At 43.0% G+C, this 20,672-nt stretch overlaps 1 protein-coding gene and 2 pseudogenes across 1 annotated transcript; 1 reads left to right on the top strand and 2 right to left on the bottom strand.

Annotated features, from left to right (window-relative positions):
• The first annotated feature begins 3,100 nt into the window (after positions 1-3,100).
• On the top strand, positions 3,101-4,323 carry LOC125512561 (flavonol synthase/flavanone 3-hydroxylase-like). The gene is made up of 2 exons (XM_048677655.1): positions 3,101-3,949; positions 4,033-4,323. The coding sequence occupies exons 1-2, from the start codon at positions 3,158-3,160 to the stop codon at positions 4,243-4,245; spliced, it is 1,005 nt and encodes a 334-aa protein (XP_048533612.1). The 5' UTR covers positions 3,101-3,157; the 3' UTR covers positions 4,246-4,323.
• A 2,610-nt stretch (positions 4,324-6,933) lies between these two features.
• LOC125516892 lies at positions 6,934-12,582 on the bottom strand (annotated as a pseudogene).
• A 1,541-nt stretch (positions 12,583-14,123) lies between these two features.
• The window catches only part of LOC125516891, an 87,071-nt pseudogene continuing 80,522 nt past the window's right edge, over positions 14,124-20,672 (bottom strand).

Raw genomic sequence — 20,672 nt, 5'->3', positions numbered from 1 at the left:
TATTTATGGTGAGTGATGCGGGAAATTGACTCTGTACTTCACTTACATGTTGTACATAATGAGAAGGGTTCGTTTTCTAGAATTACTATAAATGTGATACAGATTCAGGCATAACCTTCGATTGGCTAAAATTTATGTCAAAGATACAATGCAGAAGCATGATATGAATGTGTGCCAACTCAACAAAACAAAATGTTATTCTATGAATCATTGTTTAAAGTGATTCAGTATCAGTTCATATCTTAAGATCATTGCACCATCAAGCATCTTCCTCGTAGCATGGTTTGCGGCCATTTTCTATAGAAAAATTATAGTAACCATGCATTTATGTTCCTGTAGTTTGATTTTAGCATTTGTTTCAATGAATTTGAAGGAACTGGCATAGTGGAGTTATTGTGGTATATGCCAGCATGTTTGACGTTGTCACACGAGCTATCAATAACTCGATATGCTATGAGTTGTCCTTCTGATGAAGAAGTTTTTACTTACATCTCAATTTTCATTGTGTCTGGAGGATAAATATTGATACTATCTCCTTTGATCTTTTGGCTGTCCCTCAGGCCATGAATGTTGCTACTGGGGTGAAGGTGAACATTCAGCTCATGCGGGGGCTTCACATGGTCGCCGATATCCAATACCTTGATTGTCGTGAGGCGCTCGTGTAGAAGTGCAAGATGGACTACGAGGAATCGCAGAAGTACAAGGAATGGAAGTTCATATTTGAGAAGGCAAATATTGTACATGAGAATTGGTAGTAAATAAAAAAGTCAACGATGTGCCAAAATGCTATTATGGAGATGTGAATTGTGATCTATGCCTTTGTACATAGCAGTCACCTGTAAGTACCAATTTGTTGGTTGCACCATCTTATTTCGCGCCATAATTTACGCTTATATTTTCTGTGTTGTCTCGGAACCATTTTTTGTCCATAGCTGGTTGGCTTAAGAATGTTTGATCTTTTTGTTAAACATCAAATTAAGAAATGGATCAACTTCTTGCTGTAATTTCCATTGTTACCTTGTGTAGTTGTGATGTGTTTAATGACAGAAACAAGTGTATGGCCATATAAACCATAAATACATCAGGCCCAACTTGATTGTGTATACTTTCCTTGACATCAGAATCACTTGCTCTAGAAAAAAAGGAAGCACTTACGCCACATGGCATGCGCTGTGCGTGCACACTTACAATTGAAAGATTTTCTGAAGTTTTACCCGGTACTAGTTGCAATAGTTTTGTTAACAATGTCTGCACCGAACCTGACTTTCTTTTAGCTTGTTGATTGATAGTGGTTTCCATGCTGAAAAGATGTTCTTTTCTCATGTTTTTTTCCATGTCGATTAGTTGTACATATAGACGGTACCATACAATATAATTTTAATTTGAATAAATAAAAAACTTGAGAAAATCAAGGTATTATTGCCCATCGACTGCATGCCTCGCAGCGGGAGTACGCGGTGGTTGTTGAAGACACGCACATCGCTCTCCATCCACCAAACCAGCTGTTAGGGCATGTACAATGGTTGATAAGACAATCTTATCTTTAAGTCTTGCATGTAATTTAGATATGACAAAAAAACATGTTCTACAATGGGTCATCTCTTAGCCTTATCTTCAATAACTAGCTATTCCTAAAAACATGGTGAGACATATTGTGCTAAGAGATTACCTCTTGCCTTCTTTTAAATAAGAGAAGACAAGCCTTTTTTTTATGATTTCTCTCTCCTCCACTTCATCATTTATCCTACATGACATTGCTAAGATAGAACCATTGTACATGCCGATCGAACTCCAAGCCGCACGATGAGGAGCTGGAATCGCTAGCCATTATTGCCCAGTCGCAGAGGGAAAGAAAAACTTGCCACATTGTTGTAGCTGCTTGATAACTGATCGTCACGAGCTCATCAAATCGACATGGACGGAACTGCGACCACGCGAAGATCCCGACGTGTTCCGAGTTCCACCGCCACCACCACGTGCCTGACGGCGACGAGCGGCGAGGTTGCCGAGCGGTCGCCGTCATAAATCTTTTCCCGGCTTTAAAACCGCCATGCAAGAGTGGTTGCGAATTTGCGATCCTCCGCCCCGCACGCACCGCGTGCGCTCCCATGGAGCACCTTTCCGTTAGTGTTCGTCCCATCCCGCTCCCACGCGTGCTCGCCAGACCTGCCCGTCACGCAGAGCCGGTTCAAAGTATTTTTGGGCCCGAGGCGATGTAAAATATTTGTTTTTTATACTAAACTTTTATAATTATTTTAAATAATGTGTACCACATTATAATTGTAATTAATATATATTTTCTATTACTTAGCCACATAAGATTGTTTTCAAATAATAGTTATATTATTCATTGTTATGCAATTGTAATGTATATCATTGAAAATTTTAATTCTACAAAATGAAAATTTTATCATGTACCAAAAGTTTTCTTTATTGTTAAAATAATTTTTGGATCTATTTTTCGAATATTGCATAAACAGTGTAGTGTATACACATTTGAATATCTATGCATGTGTTCATATATATTTTAATATTATTGAATATTATGGTAGAGATTTCTAAATCATATACACACTAAAAAATATTTTAATAGTTCTTTCTAGTGTATATTAGGCAGTCATTCCCGGAAACTTCTAGGGCATAGAAATTGTGACTTGCAAGTTGGGTTCGACAATAGAATCATCGAAGAACTAAAAATATTGTTGATTATACTTCTACATATGATTCGATTAACTAACATGTTCATCCAGACTCACATGGTTTGATTTGATGCAAATGAGATGTCCTACATGTTTACCGAATTAAAAATTATGCATTTGTTTAAACATTAAAAATCTAGTTATCATAATTTTCATTATGATATTAAAACATCCATCATAAAGAGAGACTAGTGTATTTGAACTCAACTCCGCCAGTCAGACTGATTTGCCTATGCATGGTACAACTTATTAGTATGTGACGTGAACTTATATTTTGACATATAGTGCTTACTAGTATAAGTTCAGTTGGGCCTTTCCCTATTGGGGCCCGGGGCGGTCGCCCTTTTTGCCCGGCTTATGGGCCGGCCCTGCCGTCACGGCTGACGCGAGCCGGCGCGAGAGGAGATCGAGGTGTGCATAAATACTCGGCCGGCTCGATCGGGGGAGCGCGGACGGGGATGGCGCGGGCGGCGGCGCAGAGCGTGCAGGCGCTGGCGTCCTCGCTGGGCGCGCTCCCGCCCGAGTTCGTGCGGCCCGAGCACGAGCAGCCGCGCGCCACCACGTTCCGCGGGGCCGCGCCGCCGGAGATCCCCGTGGTCGACATGTCCTCGCCGGACGCCGGGCGCCGCATGGCGGAGGCAGCGGCGGAGTGGGGCATCTTCCAGGTGGTGGGCCACGGCGTGCCGGCCGACGCCGTGGCGGCGCTGCAGCGCGTGGGCCGCGGGTTCTTCGCGCTGCCGCAGGAGGAGAAGCAGCGGTACGCCATGGACCCGGGCGAGGGCAGGACCGAGGGCTACGGCTCCACGCTGCGGAAGGGCGACCTGGAGGGCAAGAAGGCCTGGGCCGACTTCCTCTTCCACAACGTCGCGCCGCCGGCCGCCGTGAACCACGCCGTCTGGCCGGAGAGCCCCGAGGGGTACAGGGATGCCAACGAGGCCTACTGCGGCCACATGGTGCGGCTCACGCGGGAGCTCTTCGGGCGCCTCTCGGCGGAGCTGGGGCTGGACGAGGGCGCCATGGCGGAGGCGTTCGGCGGCGACGACGTGGTGCTCCTCCAGAAGATCAACTTCTACCCGCCATGCCCGCAGCCGGAGCTCGCTCTCGGCCTCGCGCCGCACACCGACATGAGCACGCTCACCGTCCTCTTGCCCGACGAGGTGCAGGGCCTCCAGGTGTTCAAGGACGGATGCTGGTACGACGTCAACTACGTGCCCGGCGCCCTCATCATCCACATCGGCGACCAGATCGAGGCAAGTGCCTCAAACTTGCAGCGTCGCATCAACTATATATTATTTCACCTTTCACATGTGTTAATTTGCATTGTTCGTGATAGATCATGAGCAACGGGAGGTACAAGGCCGTGCTCCACCGGACGACGGTGAGCCGGGAGAAGACGCGGATGTCGTGGCCGGTGTTCGTGGAGCCGCCGCCGGAGCACGTCGTCGGGCCGCACCGGCAGCTCGTCGCCGACGAGTTCCCGGCCAAGTACAAGGCCAAGAAGTTCAAGGACTACAAGTACTGCAAGATCAACAAGCTACCGCAGTAGTCAAATCCTTCAGACAGAGACCTTTAACCAATAATCCCCTTGTTCATATGTACTGTAATCCTGCATTTCATGCGTGTCTGTTCGGATTTTCTTCTTTGGTGGTTGGGAATTTGGGCTTGTGCTTTTCTTGAAGGGGGGTTAAATTAAGGCTTTTGTTTGGACAGCTTTATAGATAAAGCGACACCCAACATATAATTCGACGCGCCCACAGAACACCACACAAACACACACACACTCACCCAAGGTAAGATACACATGTGCCAAAGGCCAGCAACCACAACACCTCAAACGATTCAAAGTACACAAAATGACACTATGCATAATATGGAGTAGTCGGAGCTCTTCTGGACGAAAGACACCGCGAATAGGTGAAGAACAAACCATGACTTCCTAGAAAATGTCTTCAGGAAGGACACGATGCCGAAGCGCTGCCACCACAACGGAGACTTCAATAAGGTAATGACGTCCACATGCGCCGCTTCGTCTGCCTGACCAAAGCCAAACATGTTTTTTTACCCTAGCAAGCATACTCTGCCTTCGCCCCAAGTGTTTCCAGGCATACGGACCACAACCGCACACCACCATAGGATGTAGGTATGCCATCCACCACACCATGCACTCGGTCATGGAGGGGAAATATCAGGAGATACGGAGGCTGAGACGATACAGGCTCTCGGGAGCCGTTTGGATCTCAGATCCAATATAATGGTTCTCGGAAGCTCTTGAACATTTTGCAAAAAAAAAACTACCCGTGAGCACTATGAAGCCGCCGGAGCCCTTCTCGGCGAAAGACACCGTGAAGAGGTGAAGAATGAACCATGACCTCCTAGACAGTGCCTTCAGGAAGGACACGATGCCAAAGCGCTGCCACCACCTGATCCAAAGATCAAAATTTTCATCTGAAGCATGACGAAGGTCAAGGAGCAACCACAACAGAGGACCTCAAGAAGGTGACGACGTCCACGGGCGTCGATTTCGTCTGCGTGACCAAAGTCAGACATTGTTTTCACCCTAGCAAGCATACTCTGTCTTCACCCCAAGTATTTCCAAGCACATGGACCACAACCGCCCACCACCATAGGACGTCAGTATGCCAGCCACCACATCGTGCACTCGACCATGGAGGGAAAATATCAGGTGATACCGAGGCTGAGGTGATACGGACTCTCAGGGGACGTTTGGATCTCAGATCCAATGGTTCCTGGGAGCTCTTGAACATTTTGCAAAAATACCCTCAAAGAGTCCCAAAATTGTGTGCAGGTACGTACACCAGCTCCTCATATGTCGTCGGATCTGACATCTGAGATCCAATGGTTCAGGAGCCCGTATCACGGCAGCATGTGAGTCCCGGTATCAACTGAAACTTTCCTCAGACATGGTTTCCCGGACCTAAGCTGCAAGCTCCACCCATGAGCACTACGACTACCACCACCCGGGCCGCCGCCCAGGAAACAAGACATCCTAGAGGCCATCGATGTTTACAGGCGATGAATCGACCAACAACCTTCGACTGCCACCAACATCCTGTTCGACCAGATCGATCAGGGAGCCACTAAGTCGAAGAAGAGGTGAAACATGTGGGAGTGGGCCACATCTACGACTGCCACCCTTGCCAGTGATGGCTGGCCTGACCGCATCGGCGCCACCGTTCTCTCTCACCACCTCTCTAAAATGCGACCCCATGTAACACCCAACAACAACTCCCTTCCTGGATCCGCACGTGGTACACCTCGGGCACCCATTGAACGACGCGAGGTGCCGAACCGAGCACAACCTCCCGCCGCGAATGGTCACCAGGGACATCCACACTAGCCACTCGCCAAAGGGCAGACGCCAGAGCACATCCAGCTGCCGCCACAAACCGACCCGAACCACCACCTGGCCGCTGCCACCACCTCGCGCTGCACGCCGACCACCAGGGGTCAAATCCAGATGGATCTGATTGGAGCCCAACAAGCACCCACTACCTAATCTGGAGCCAGACGCAGCTGCCCCACTTCACACGGGCTCCCAAAATGTCGTCACGCCGACATAAGAGGGCCACACCACTAGGCTCGCCGCAAGCCATGCACCTCCATTTGCCCGATCGTCCCGCGCCAGCCTCTGCGAGCGAGTGAAGAAGAACAGAGAGGCCCCGCCAGGCTGTATAGCTCAATACACGCTCTCCCTCCACCAACAATAAGCTATAATAAACCACTAGAACTTGATGCACCGTTTTTTTGCTGTCACATCAATTGTGTACCTTTTTAGTCGTTTAATGCCGATGTTTGTTGGGTGATGTGTGTTGTGCTGTATGGTTTTGTAGGCAGTTGGTGTGGTTTAACTGGTCCTTGTCTTTTGAATGGACATTGTGAGCCATTGAATATGACACATGACACAAGGAAATCTACACACAGGTCACACACACCCAATAGCTTGACCAAGGTTGCTGAAACAACGAAACCCATAGTTCCACTCTTGGGAGCTTATAGTATCTTTAGAGATGATTGTGTATAGTCAATAGTCCAAATTAGAGGTATCGTGGCAGAGACGCCTGCATTCAGTACTTAATATAAACTTATGCCGAGCCATTAGAACGACATAGTGTAACACATATTTACAAAGCCTGGGGACATATTTACATAGAGTGGCACATTGAAATACTTGCTAGAAAGAGTAGAATTGGGACATCGAGATAAGTAGATAGCACTAATGGAGCACCCTTCCAACAAAACGGAGAGGAGGCTCATCATCAAACATACGATGGTGCCAATATGGTTTAGGCACCGGCCACCTGTCGCCCAAATTTTTCAGTGAAAATTCACGTCAAGTAAATAGGAAATGAATTTGCAGTGGGAAACAGCAAAAATACCTGTTTTTCTTAACTGTGGCATCACCCATTATGTCTATGGGATGGTTCAATCCTCTTTGTCATGCAAAGAACAAGTTATTGTAAGCATACCGAATGAATATGCAGCCACACAATAAGAACCGAGACAATTTACATAAAAAGAAAGTAGAACTCTTCTAAAAAAATGCAGAACTAAGACAACACTTCAGGCAAATTAAAGCTCGTACCTTTGAGATGGGAGATCAATCCTGCTTAAAGCTCGTACAATGAATCTCCTTGGCAGGTAAGGAGTTCTATTAGTTCTATCATAGAAGTTCATGCCAGCAAAAGATCCGTTAACGAAATTAACAAGGGGTCCTCCGATCCCAGCCTGGTACATACAAGACACATTACGGAGAAGTTGTAATGCCTTGAGACAGATTCATAAGTTAACTGAAGCAAATGCATCAACAGATTATTGGGAAAACATGAATAGATTCTGCTGCACCTATCTGTATTGGTTACCATTTAAAAGGGACGAGGAGAAGAGAAATTCACCAGTGTAGTGTACCTTTTTGATTTTACATGTAGACAGCTTAAGGTCTTCGCAGTTAAGTTTGCTAGTTCTGCCCGCAGGCGTCTTAATCACTTTACCAATTGTTCCCATTAACAATCCATCATCAACATCGCGCCCTATAGCTACTACTTCTCTCCGTGGCCTTTTCATTCTGCGGAAAATATTCTCCGGACGAATACCATATAGGCACTTCTGAACACTGATGACAGCAATGTTATAATCTGAATGGTACAATTCCAGTGTCCCGTCAACAACCTGTTTCGGTGGGAGAAATACCCTAATCTGTAACGGTAAAGTGAGCTCAATTAACGAATCATGTCACTAAGAGGACAAGATCGAAAAACAATTAGGAGCAGCAAACCTTAAAATTTTCATCAATCTTGTCTTCATCAACCCGACTTCTAATCAAACTGGCCGAAGTCAGAATAACAGGCGTGCCATTTTTATGCCACTTTATAAGCAGGCCTGTACATGCAAAAGCTCTCACGTCTCCTACGCATCACAAATTTGGCCATCAGTCGGTGGAAACAAATACTAGAATGAAAAACTAATTAACATATAGCTGTAAAAAAATCACCATCGTATGAACTAAGTGTGACAACACGCCGGCTGATCTTTGTGACGACACCTTTTGGAAGTTCAGCCCAGACCTCCTCCCCAGAAGTACGATCATTGATGTTGCAACAACAGCCCTTATAAGCAAGAAGTTGACCAAAAACCTCTTCAAATGTATCAAGCAATCTCCCACAGACTGGTCATAGAAACAAGAACAGAAGTTCTGTCACCGAGATAGCTAGAAAAGATTACAGAAGACATAGTCGACACTACAGAAAGCAACGACGTACCTTCGAGCATAAGTGGTGGTGGCTTAGGATATCCACCCGCCATTATATATCTACCATGCTTCATAAATCCTGATGCAATAAAATGACCGCGCGATATTAGTACTCAGATGATATGTACGATAAAATCAACATGACATTGTCCGCACATGATCATCCGGTAGCAATGTTTACACCTGATGGGACTATGCTGTGTACATCTTCAGGCAAGGTATATTCACGGAAGTTCGTAGAGTTTGGACTGCAATAGAACAATGACGACTTGTCATGGTAAGTAAATAGATACACAGAAGTGCTGTTTCAATAGCGAAACCAACACATGAGTCAAATCGTAGAGAAGGAAACGAGGTATGAAAGAAGACATGGGAATCAGGCTTATCAATACTAAACAGAAGTAATGAGAGAATAGAGAAGATCCATATGTCAAAAATATGAGTCAAACTGTCCATGTTTTAGTCTGAACAAAATTACTCCTTGTTTTGCAGGATGATATAGCTCATAAGTACTAGAAGCAGAGCCTGCAGAGGAGACCTTACATTACATGAACTTGTCCAAATATTCCAAGCGTTCACGAAGCGCCATAAGCGGTAGGATCAAGGTAGTTTCATTAACGATATCAATGCTCAAACCCAGAACGTTCCCAACTAGATCAAGAACTGGCCCTCCAAGTCCAGCCTAGAACCAAAAATAATAAAGCGGTGATGGTCGCAAAGGAAAAATGACAAAAAAAAAGATTACTTTGATGCCCAAAGTTAGCATGACAAAATCAGTGGGGTAGGGGCTACAATGCAATAATTTTGTTCCACATTTTTCATCATGACAAAAAAGTAGGAAATAATAATTAACAGCTTACCTCTGTGATAGGACAAGGAAAAAGGATCAGATCACCTTCAGCCGGGAATTCAGTAAGGTGCCTATCAGTGGTCATCAAAGTGCCCGAGCTGAAGGCTCGCCCAACAGCTACTAGAGGAGCATGCTGCCCTTGTATATGAGAATGCAGGTCTACAGGAAGGGCCTTATCATATAGTCCCAAGAACCCATTGATACTTGTTTTGTCGGCAAGGCGCACAGTAGTCTATATTAAAAAGAATAGTACATAAGCCCACAGAACGATCACATGTTTTAGATTGAAAAACAAAGCAAGAATGGAAACACGACGATTAGCAGAACCAACCCTCAATTTATCAGCTCTGTTTCTGTTAGCTTCAAATTCTGCCACCAAACGTTTTGAAGTCACAAATCTTGATAGTTCTGGTCTCGTCGTTGTGATAGGTTGTATAGCTACACCCGAGCATGCAAATAACAGCTTGTCTCCTGTATAAGATCCTCATTTAGATCATGAACTAGTGATGATTTCATACAAATTAGGAAATTTGCAAGCGTAAATAAGCATAACCACCATCATATAAAGCAAGCGAGACAATCTTGGAAGCCAACAAATCACCGCAAACGACATCTGTGGAACCAAATGGCTTCTCTTCAAAACTCCGCTCGAAACAGGTTGGTCAGGAGGACCTCCAAATCGTTCCTCAAATTCTTTCTTGCACCTGTCTGTGGCCTCTTTGACTAATTAAAGAACATAGTAATTATACAACGACCATGAGTTCTCAATAATAGTACGCCAATATATGCAAGAGAAGGAAGAACCAGCAAATAAGAAAACCATTGACTCACATTGCGCCATTCTCTCTCTCAATCTCTCTCTCATGCGTGTTTGGCGAGAAATAGCGCTTGAAAGCAATGGGCCACGACTGGCTTCTTGGTCCCTCTTCCTCTTCTCTCGCTGTATAATGCGTGTTTCGCGAGGAGTAGCTTCATGGCCCCTCTTCCTCTTCTCTCTCTGCATCTTTGCAGTCCTGAATCAAAAAAAAAGGACAGAAATGCTTAGTAGAGCATCATATTCCTAGTAAGATATTAAGAGATCCAAAGCAAAATTAATAAGTAGGCCTTATGCATAGACAAAACACTTCTACAAACAAGTTTATTTCCATTACATCGTTAATGTAATTTTCTGTCCCTTCTAATGATTAGATCTTTGCTAAAAGGAACATATGAGAACCCGTAAGTACTAATCTAACTTTTTGATAAAATGCCTCATCCTTCTAACTTAACTTGATATAAAAACTTCAAATATCATGCTATGCAATGTTCTCCAAAATATGATCTTTTCTAGTGCTATTGCAGGTGCAGCCAATGCATTTAGTCTTTCTTGTGAACACAGATTGGTTTCCAACAAGTTCTCCTTGTAATGCCATCGTCACTACTCACAGGAAACAGCCAGCACGCATGGTTGCACAAGGGACACAAACTAATCGGTTGAGAAAATTGAGAAGGTCGGCTATTAGGATTTTTGCTGCGGTTGGGAAGAGGAAAAATGTACAGAGGAGGGAGAGGGGCTTGTTTGAGGAAATCTCCAGATAGGGAGGTCGGAGAGTTGTTGGGTTAACTGATTTCTAAAAGTAAATTCTCCAAACTCAAAAGAAGAGGAAGAAGATAATCTTTCGGGCCACAGAGATCAATCAGATACTTGTCTCGAACTGCTCCATGCGCAACTACTCCCTCCGTCCGGAATTACTTGTCTTGGAAATGGATGTATCTAGAACTAAAATACGTCTAGATACATCCATTTCTGCGACAAGTAGTTCCGAACGGAGGGAGTAGCTCCTAAATAGTGGTACTAGCAAAAGAGGAAATAGATGCTTACAGCCGCGTATAATTGGTTCCGCGCGCCGATGCACAACGGGGACGGGATGCGCCGGCCGGGGTGGATCTGTGAAGAGGTGCCGGCGATCGAGTCGGAGACGAAGGATTTGAGGAACTAGGGTTGAGGGGAATCACGGACTTGCTGTGGCTTTGTTTTCCCATTGTGCATCGGATAGAGGAGTTCGTGGAGGAGTCGCCGAAGGAGCACGTCGTCAGGCCGCACCCGCAGAAACATTCCAAGAAAAATGAAATCTAGGATAAACTTCCCAAAATTTGAACGCGAGCTTTCAACACTAGGGCAGATTAGAGTTTTTCTTTTTCTTTTTGCAGGGACAGATTAGGGCTTTCAGCTACATGGATCTTATAGCTTTAAAAAAGGACTACCCTCTTGTAAAAAAAGGTATTACCTCCGTCCCGAATTAATTGTCTTAAATTTGTCTAGATACGGAGAGAGAGTATATAATTAGAGTCGTTTAACCAAAGCGCCGCTAGATGTTTGCCACTTCCCAAGCACGCCACGTGCCCTGTTGGTTGATCAACGTCAGACCCATCAACATTATCACTAGAGTCCGTCAATGATTACGAATGTAGCATCGCAGGACTAGCACTATGCAAATCTATCAGTTTCTCTAGCCTTCGCATAATATCAATCCTGAGAGCCACCTTACACAACAGGCATGTGGCAACATGCACGACATGTAAGTTTAACAAATTGCTTTAAGAATGCTTTAGGAAAAGCAAAGCACATCCATATCTCTCCCCAGACTATATGTGGGATAACCGGCTAACATCGTCCATCAACAAGAGCCTAATCTTGAAATGCTACCATCTGATTTGCTACAACCCGAGGCAAAGAGAAAATAAATAAAACAAGTTGGGTACATGACATACTCCACGAGACTTACATCAGATCTATCTACTTATGCATCATTCTCAAGGAATGAAGGAAAAGGGATATATCACATGAGGGACACTAAGCATTCTATAAAAACACACTACAACTTGCGTTTACCAAAGATAAGGTAAGAGAGTGCATAAAAGAACCACCTATCATATCCATCAATCAATATGCCTTCATTCCCCCTCATATCATATCATTCCCCCTCATAAAAGAACCACCTATCATATTCATTAGGTTTCCTGGTGGCTGGACGACCGGCCCGATCTGGGCTTGGGTGGGCCTGTTGGTGTGCGGTGTCGTTGGCTTGGCCGTGGGTGTGGCCTAGTGGGCGAATCCTAAATGGCGCCCTCTGCGCCCGTTCCTTCAGTGCACGCAAACGGGGGCAAACCCTCGTGCCGAGCTGGGCTGGCCCTATTACCTTCCAGTTTTCTATTTTAAATGGGTGCAAAAAAGAGTTCTTTGAAGTTTTCGAACCCGCGACCTCCTGGTAGAACCTAGCTACCATTGCCAGTATCTGTCAAAAAAATTAGCTACCATTGCCAGTACGCCAACCACACGAGTGTTATTAACTAGAACCTTTTAAGTCCTTTATTCTTTTTCCTATATGTTTTCTTTTTCTTTTTCTTTTCCTTTTTCTAATTCGATGATAAAAGTTCACCAGAACTTGTGACGTTTTTTCAAATTCGGAGGACTTTTTTCAACATCCATGAACTTTCTTCCAAATTTGATGAACTTTTTCCAAATCCGACAAACTAATCTAAAAAATCGGTGAACTTTTATTCAAATTGATGAACTTTTCTCAAGTTTGATGATTTGTTTTTTCAAATTCGATGAACTTTTTTTAAATTTTGTGAACCGTTTTTGAAGTTTGTGAACTTTTTTTTAAAACCAATGAACTCTTTTCAAAATTGGTGAACTTTTTAAAAAAAAGTTGATGAACTTTTTTAAGAATGGATGAACCGGTGCTCCAGCGTTTGTAGGGTCTGGGGGCCACCGTTGGCACAACATGTGGTGTTTCCTGCAAGGGCCTGCTGGTGCCTGCTGGTGGTTGACCGCAACTCTGGGCGGCGCGGTGGGTTCGATCTGGCCTTGTGGGGCGTCTTCAAGGTGACCTTGGTGCAGATCGCGTTGTGGAGTCGTCGGGCCTCGACGGCTGCTTGGCACCATGGGGGTGTAGATGGTTGCAGTGGTGGCTAGATGTGGAGGTGTTGGTTGTTTTCTACGGTGGTGTTGCTGGGGCGAGGCGATGCAGCTTCATCTGCTAGGTGTTGCGACAATGGCGTCGGAGTGAACCAACATGGATGGTGCGCCCCATTTCGATGGGCAGGGATGTAGGTAAGACGATTTGGATGGATGTCCTACTCGTCTTTGGTCGATGCCATCAACGACAACAACTGTGGGTGTCATTTCCCTTTCTTGGAGGCAACAATGTGGTGTGTCGGCACCTTGCTCTCTCTCACTTGTTTGGTTATCTCTATGCAAAAGTCTAGATTCTGATTCGCATCAGCGATGGCGACGTCCTTGACATTGTTCCTCTGTTGGGAGGGAGGTCTTTGTTCGCGTTCCTTTGGTGTTCGCCGCGGTTCTGGATTGTTCGTCAACGACAGTATGTACAATGTCACGGGTAAGTCCAGTACGACGCCTTTCTTGAGGTTGTCCTAGTTTGCCACCCACCGGCCAACTCTTTTCGGCAATCAAGAGTGGTTGGTGCATTGGCAAGGAGATTTTCCTTCGAGTTGTTCTCTTTGGAGGTGATTGACTTCGGTCGAGACGCACCCTTGTTGGCCAGTGTAGGACATGCCCTTATGCGTCGGAGTTGTATTGTGTGCGTTCGAGTTGGAGTGTTGTTCGCTACTCACTGGCATGTGGTGGGAGCTTGCCTATATTCTTGAGTTTTACCTTCTGCTAGAAAGTTAAGACACAATTTTGGGTGCTCACTAAATAAATTAAAAAGAAAAATATATTGTCTTCAGTATTTCATCATTCAAGCATATTTCCACAGTTGGCATCACCACATGCACAAAAAATAATAACTAGAAGTCCATGTCAAACAAAGTCAAGGTGACAACAATCGAGATGAGTGTCTGCAGCTTCTTTGTTCTAATTCTTAATTATGCAGAACCATCAGAACACCATAATAATATACTCCCTCTGATCCATATTAATTGTCGCTGACTATCAGGGGATCGGCGGAGTAATAAATCTACAAAGTATCACCTTAAAATACTTGCTAGGCAAGTGGAGCTGGGATAACGAGATGAGGGCAACGGTAGACAGAGTATAGCACTACTAGAGTTACCTTCCATAAAAATGCAACGGAGCATCATCATCGAATAGGGGATGGTACCAATATGGCTTAGGCACCGGCCACCTGTCGTCCAAATTCTTTTCAGTGCAAATTCATGTTAAAACAAATACTAAATGAATTTGCAGTGCGAAACAGCACAAATACCTGTTTTTCTTAACTGTTGCGTCACCCATTATGTCTATGGCATGGTCCATTCCTCTTCATCATAGAAAGAAAGAAAATATTAATGTAAGCACGCCGAATGGATATATATCTAGACAACAAGAACCCGAGACAGATATAAATGAGACGACAAAACAGGGAAAGATGTACCTTTGAGATGGGAGATCAATCCCGCTTAAAATTTCCACGATGATTGCCCTCGGCAGGTAAGGAGTTACAGCAGTTTCACCATAGAAGTTCATGCCAACAAAATACCCATTATCAAAATTAACAAGGGGCCCTCCAATCCCAACCTAGTACAAGAAATAGAATGGAGAAGTTGTAATGCCTTGGATAGATTATGATAACTAAGTATGTGTATCAATAGATTACAGGGGAAGCACACATAGATTATGTCACACCTATCTATATCAGATTATCGGTTACCATTAGGGGGGAGGGGGGGATTCACCAATGTACCTTCTTGATTTTACATGTAGAGAGCTTAAGATCTTCGCAGTTAAGTTTCTCATCTGGACGCTTCTTGACCAATTTACCAATTGTCGCCATCAATAATCCATCCTCAGCCTCGCGCCCTATAGCAACTACTCTTCGTGTTCGTTCCACCGTGCAGAAAATATTCCCCGGACGAATACAAAACACTGGCTTCTGAAGACTGATGACAGCAATGTTATAATCTGAATGGTATAGTTCCAGTGTCCCATCAACGACTTGTTTCGGTGGGAGAAGTACTTTAATCTAAAACGGTAGATAAAGTCAACTCAATTAGCCATCATCTCACTCCAGAGAACAAGGAAAGTAATTAGGAGCAACAACCTTCAGTTTCTCATCAATCTTGTCTTCATCAACCCGACTTCTAACCAAACTGGCCGAAGTAAGGATAACAGGCTTACCATTTTTATGCCACTTTATAAGTAGGCCTGTACATGAAAAATATCTCACATCTCCTACACACAAATAACTTTGGCCATTATTCAGTGGAAACAAATAATAGAATAAACAAATGGTCAACATATGACTATAAAATCACCATCGTACGAAGAGACTGAGACAACACGCCGGCCAATATTTGTAACAACTTCTTTTGGAAGTTTAGCCCAGACCTGCTCCCCAGAGCTACGATGATCAAGATTGCAATCGTAGTCCTTATAACCATATAATTGACCAAATTCTTCTTCAAATGTATTAAACAATCTCCCATCGCCTGGTTATGGAAACAAGAAGGGAAGTTATGTCACTGCAATAGCTAGAAAAAGGTTACAGAAGATAGAAGTCGCCAATATAGAAAGCAATAACTTACCTTCGAGCACAAGTGGTGGTGGCTGAGGATATCCACGTGATTTTAAATAATTCACATCTGCCATAAATCCTGAAGCAATAAAATGATCAGTATAAGTACTCAAGATGATGTGTATAATAAAATCGAGAGATGTCCATATTTCAGGCCCCAACTCTTACCCTAGTCTAATCTACAACGCTCAACAATAATAACGTCTAAGAATCAACCCCGACTATTAAAACTGGCCAGGATTCAACCCTCCCCTCCCCTCCCCACATCTTGCCTTTGACCCAATTGACCATCCAGTCAGAAAAAAAAATCAAATTTCCAGAAAAAACAAAAAATATCTATACATTTAGAAGATTCAAAAATCTGTCATATCAAAAAAAATCTGGAAAATTTAAAAACTGTAAAATTGATTTTTTTTCCGAAAAAAACAACTTTTTTATCATGATGTTCTGCCCAATTTTTTGAAAAATGTTGTAAAAATTCCAGAATTTTTTTTAAAAAAAACTGTGAGTAAAGAAAACAATACTAAGCATTCTGGGAAAGTTGATTTTTTTATATTACAGACTTTTTAAATAAATATTTCATTTCCTTGATTTTTGTTCATTTCACAGATTTTTTTTCCTGAAAATTTTGATTTTTTGCTGATGTGGCTTGCTGACTGGATGGTAAACAAGGTAAAAACCAGGGTGTGCGGAGGGGAGGGTTGAATTTTGGCTGGTTTTAAGAGTTCGTGGCTGATTCTTAGACGGTATTACAGTTGAGGGTTGTAGATTAGACTAGGGCAAGAGAATCTCTGCACATCATCATCAGATAGCATTTTGGAAGATTGATTCACACCTGATGGGACTATGCTGTATACACCATCAGGCAAGGTATATTCACGGAAGTTTGTAGAGTTTGGGCTGCAATAGAACAATGTTGAGTTTTTCACGAAATAAATAGATGCGCAGAAGTGCCAGTCCAACAGCAAAACAGCAAAAACCAACACGTGAGCCAGATCGTAGAGAAGGAAACCAGGTATGAAAGAAGACATGGAAATCAGGCTTATCAATACTAAACAGAAGTCAAGAGGATAGAGCAGATGCATAGGTCAAAAATATGAGCCACATTGTCCATGTTTTAGTCTGAACAAATGACTCTCCCTTCCTCATTTGAAAGAATATTTACCAACTTCAACACTAAGGCAATATTCTTCTCCTATCTTTTGGTTGTAATCAAAAGCTCTGCTTCCACAACAAGGTAAATCCTCTCCCAGTTCTCCTCATGTGTGTGTGTGTTACCCATGGATCCATTAATCAACGGATGGATGTGGCAGACAAGCTAAGTGCAACACATTTTTTTTCAAGAATGTGCGCAACACATTTACAATGTCGATCTATCAAATTATTAGATAAAGAGTAGGTAAGATTAGAGGTGCTGTACATTTGTATCTATTTTTTGTTATTTTAGATTTATGAACTCCCAGAGCCCTACTGGCGTTTTCTATGATCTCTTGAAGCACCAAAATGTAGGCAGTAGTGTATGTAGTATCAATAGGGAACTGTTTTTCATATTACCACTTCGTTATTGAGATATAATTAATTGGTCATGGGGTTTTCACTTTTTCAACTGGTTCAGGGTTGACAAGTGATTCCATTATTCAGTTGGCAGGTTTTTGTTGACAACTTAGAAAAACAATGAATAATGTTAATTTGTGAGGATATGCTTATTCGTGGACATTTATTTATGAACAGTACTCCCCTAATTTTCTTCATGTTCTGATCGCTCTTATGGTTGTAGGAAAATACAAAATAGTTAATATTTGCTAAGTGTGAGGTCTATTTCTTACGATAGTTGCATATAATATGTTATCTTATTCAACTCTTCATATGATATTTGTGAGAACACTTAAAATCCCTTCAATGCTTGTATCAAAAGATGGTTCGCCTTACAAGGGAGGAACCAGAACAGGAGGTGTGTTTTGAACAAAACAAATATAGATACGTAAATTGGGGATGATGTAGCTCATAATCATAAGTACTACTCCCTCCGTTCCGATTTACTCGTCGTGGTTTTAGTTTCAAATTTAAACTAAAACCACGACGAGTAAATCGGAACGGAGGGAGTAGAAGCAAAGGAGACATACGTGAACTTCTCCAAATATTCCAAGTGTACACGAAGCGCAACACGTGGTAGGAACCAGGTAGTTTCCTTATCGATGTCAACCTCAATGCTCAATCCCACAACGTCCCCGGCTAGATTAATAACTGGCACTCCAAGTCCAGCCTAGAGCCAAAAAGAATAAAGCAGTAAGGATCGCAAAGGAAAAATGACTTTGGTGCCCAAAGTTAGAATGACAAAATAAAAGGGGTTGGGATTACGACGCAATAATTTTGTTCCACATTTTTTTTCATCATGCCAAAAGAGTAGGAAATAACAAACAGCTTACCTCTGTGATAGGACAAGGGAAAGGGATCAGAGCATCTGTAGCTTGCTGCTGTGACAGGATATCAATAGGCTTCCTGGCAGTGCTCATCAAAGTGCCCGAGCTAAAGGCTCGCCCAACAGCTACCAGATCATGCTGCCAATCTATATGGGAGTGCAGATCTACAGGAAGTACTTTTGCGAAGCGGAAGGACGTGACAATCGCAATATGACTATCATACAGCCCCAAGAACCCATCGAAACTTGCTTTGTTGGGAAGGCGCACATTAACCTATAGTGAAAAGAGTAGTATATATCCATCAGCCCAATCGATCACATTTACCTTGAAAAACAAAGGGAAAAATTGAAAACACAGCGATTAGCAGCACCAACCCTCAAATTATCAGCTCTGTTTCTGTTTTTTTCAAATTCTGTAACCAAACGTTTTGATGTCACAAATCTTGACACTACTGGAAACGTCGTTGCCTCGTGTTGTAAAGCTACGCCCGAGCATGCAAATAACATCTTATCTCCTGCATAAAATCGTCATTTAGATCATGAACTAGTGATGATTAAATACAAATTAGAAAATTCAGAAGCGGAAAGACGCATAATTACCATCATATAAAGCAAGCGAGACGACCTTGGAAGTCAATGAATCATCAGAAACTGCATCTGTATAACCAAATGGCTTCTCTACAAAACTCCGGCTCGGAACAGGTGGATCAGGACATCCAAATCGTTCCAAATAATCTTCATTGCACTTGTCCATGGTCTTGTTGACTAATTAAAGAACATGGTAAACCACGACCGTGAGTTCTCTATAATAGTGAAGCAATATATGCAAGAGAAGGAAGAACCAACAAACATGAAATCACTGACTCACGTTGCACCATTCGTTCTATATTGCGTCTCTGGCGAGGAGTAACAGTTGAAAGCACATAGTCCATCTTCGTCTTCTCTGTCGGCCTGAAGCAAAGAATAATTGGCCAGAAATGTTAAGTAGAGAATCATATTCCTGGTAGATATTAGAGGTCCAAAGGCGAAATTTAAAAAGGATAATTAAAATTAAAAATAAGGCCTATGCATGGAAAAGAAAGTTGTAGAGAATCATTAACATAATTTTTTGTCCCTTCTAAGAATTTCATCTTTGCTAAAAGGTACATATGAGAAGTTGAGAACTCATAAGTACTAAAATACTCCCTCCATTCACCAATGTAAGATGTTCCGGAAATTTCAATATGAACTACATGAGGACTGAAATAAGTGAGCATACATACTAAAACGAGTCTATATACATCTGATTCGGAAAAAAGTTAGAACATCTTATAATTCGGAACGGAGGGAGTAACTTTTTAATAAAATGCCTCATCCTTCTAACTTTCCTTGATATAAACACATGGAATATCTTAGTATGCAATGGTACCTAAAATATCATTTCCTAGTGCAATTGTAGCCAATGCATTGAGTAAGGGCTTGTTTGAGGAAATCTCCAAAGAGAGTGAAGTTAGAGCTGTTGGGTTAACTGATTTCCAAAATAAAATTCTCACTTTTGTTCATACGCTGTATTATAAATTTTCAATTATTACTAATACTAGTTACCAGTATCAAAGACAAAATTAAGGGCCTTTCCCCAGCATCAGTTGGAAACCAAAACAGAAGTACTATCTGCATGTGTTTGTGGAATTACTTGCAGCCAGTTCCTAGCACTACTGGTTATGATGGAAAGGTAGTGGGAAAGAGTCAAAGAGAAGTATGTGAGATCTCAAAAGAAGAGGAAGAAGAAAATATTTCGAGTCGCAGAGATCAATCAAATACTCGACTCGAACTGATCCATGCACAACTACCACTAAATATTACTTCCTCCGTCTCATGTTATACGAGCATTTTTTACACTAGTGTAGTGTCAAAAACGCTCTTATATTATGGGACAAAGGAATAACAAATTAAAATAGATGCTTACAGCTGAAATAATGGTTCACCGTCAGGAGTAACAATTGAAAGCAATGAGCAAAGACTGGCTTCTTGGACCCTCTTCCTCTTCTTTCGCTCTTAATGTGTGTTCCGCGAGGAGTAGCACTTGAAACCAATGAGCCACTACTGGGTTCTTGGTTCCTCTTCCTCTTCGCGCTCTATAATGCGTATTTCGCGAGGAGTAGCACTTGAAACCAGTGAGCCACGACTGAATTCTTGATCCCTCTTCCTCTTCTCTCGCTCTATAATGCGTGTTTCGCGAGGCGTGGCCCTTGAAACCAATGAGTCGCGACTGGCTTCATGGCCCCTCTTCCTCTTCTCTTTCTGCATCTTAGCAGTCCTGGAACAAATAATAAATGGATAGAAATGTTTAGTAGAGGGCCATATTCCTAGTAAGATATTGGAGGCCCAAAGCAAAATTTAAAAGTAGGTGCTATGCGTAGAAAAAGAAACACTTCTA

Source organism: Triticum urartu, chromosome 6, assembly GCF_003073215.2.
Source record: "Triticum urartu cultivar G1812 chromosome 6, Tu2.1, whole genome shotgun sequence".
Classification (NCBI taxonomy): Eukaryota; Viridiplantae; Streptophyta; class Magnoliopsida; order Poales; family Poaceae; genus Triticum; species Triticum urartu.
Note: the sequence above shows the minus strand (reverse complement) of the source record. Positions and strands in the feature narration are given on the sequence as shown.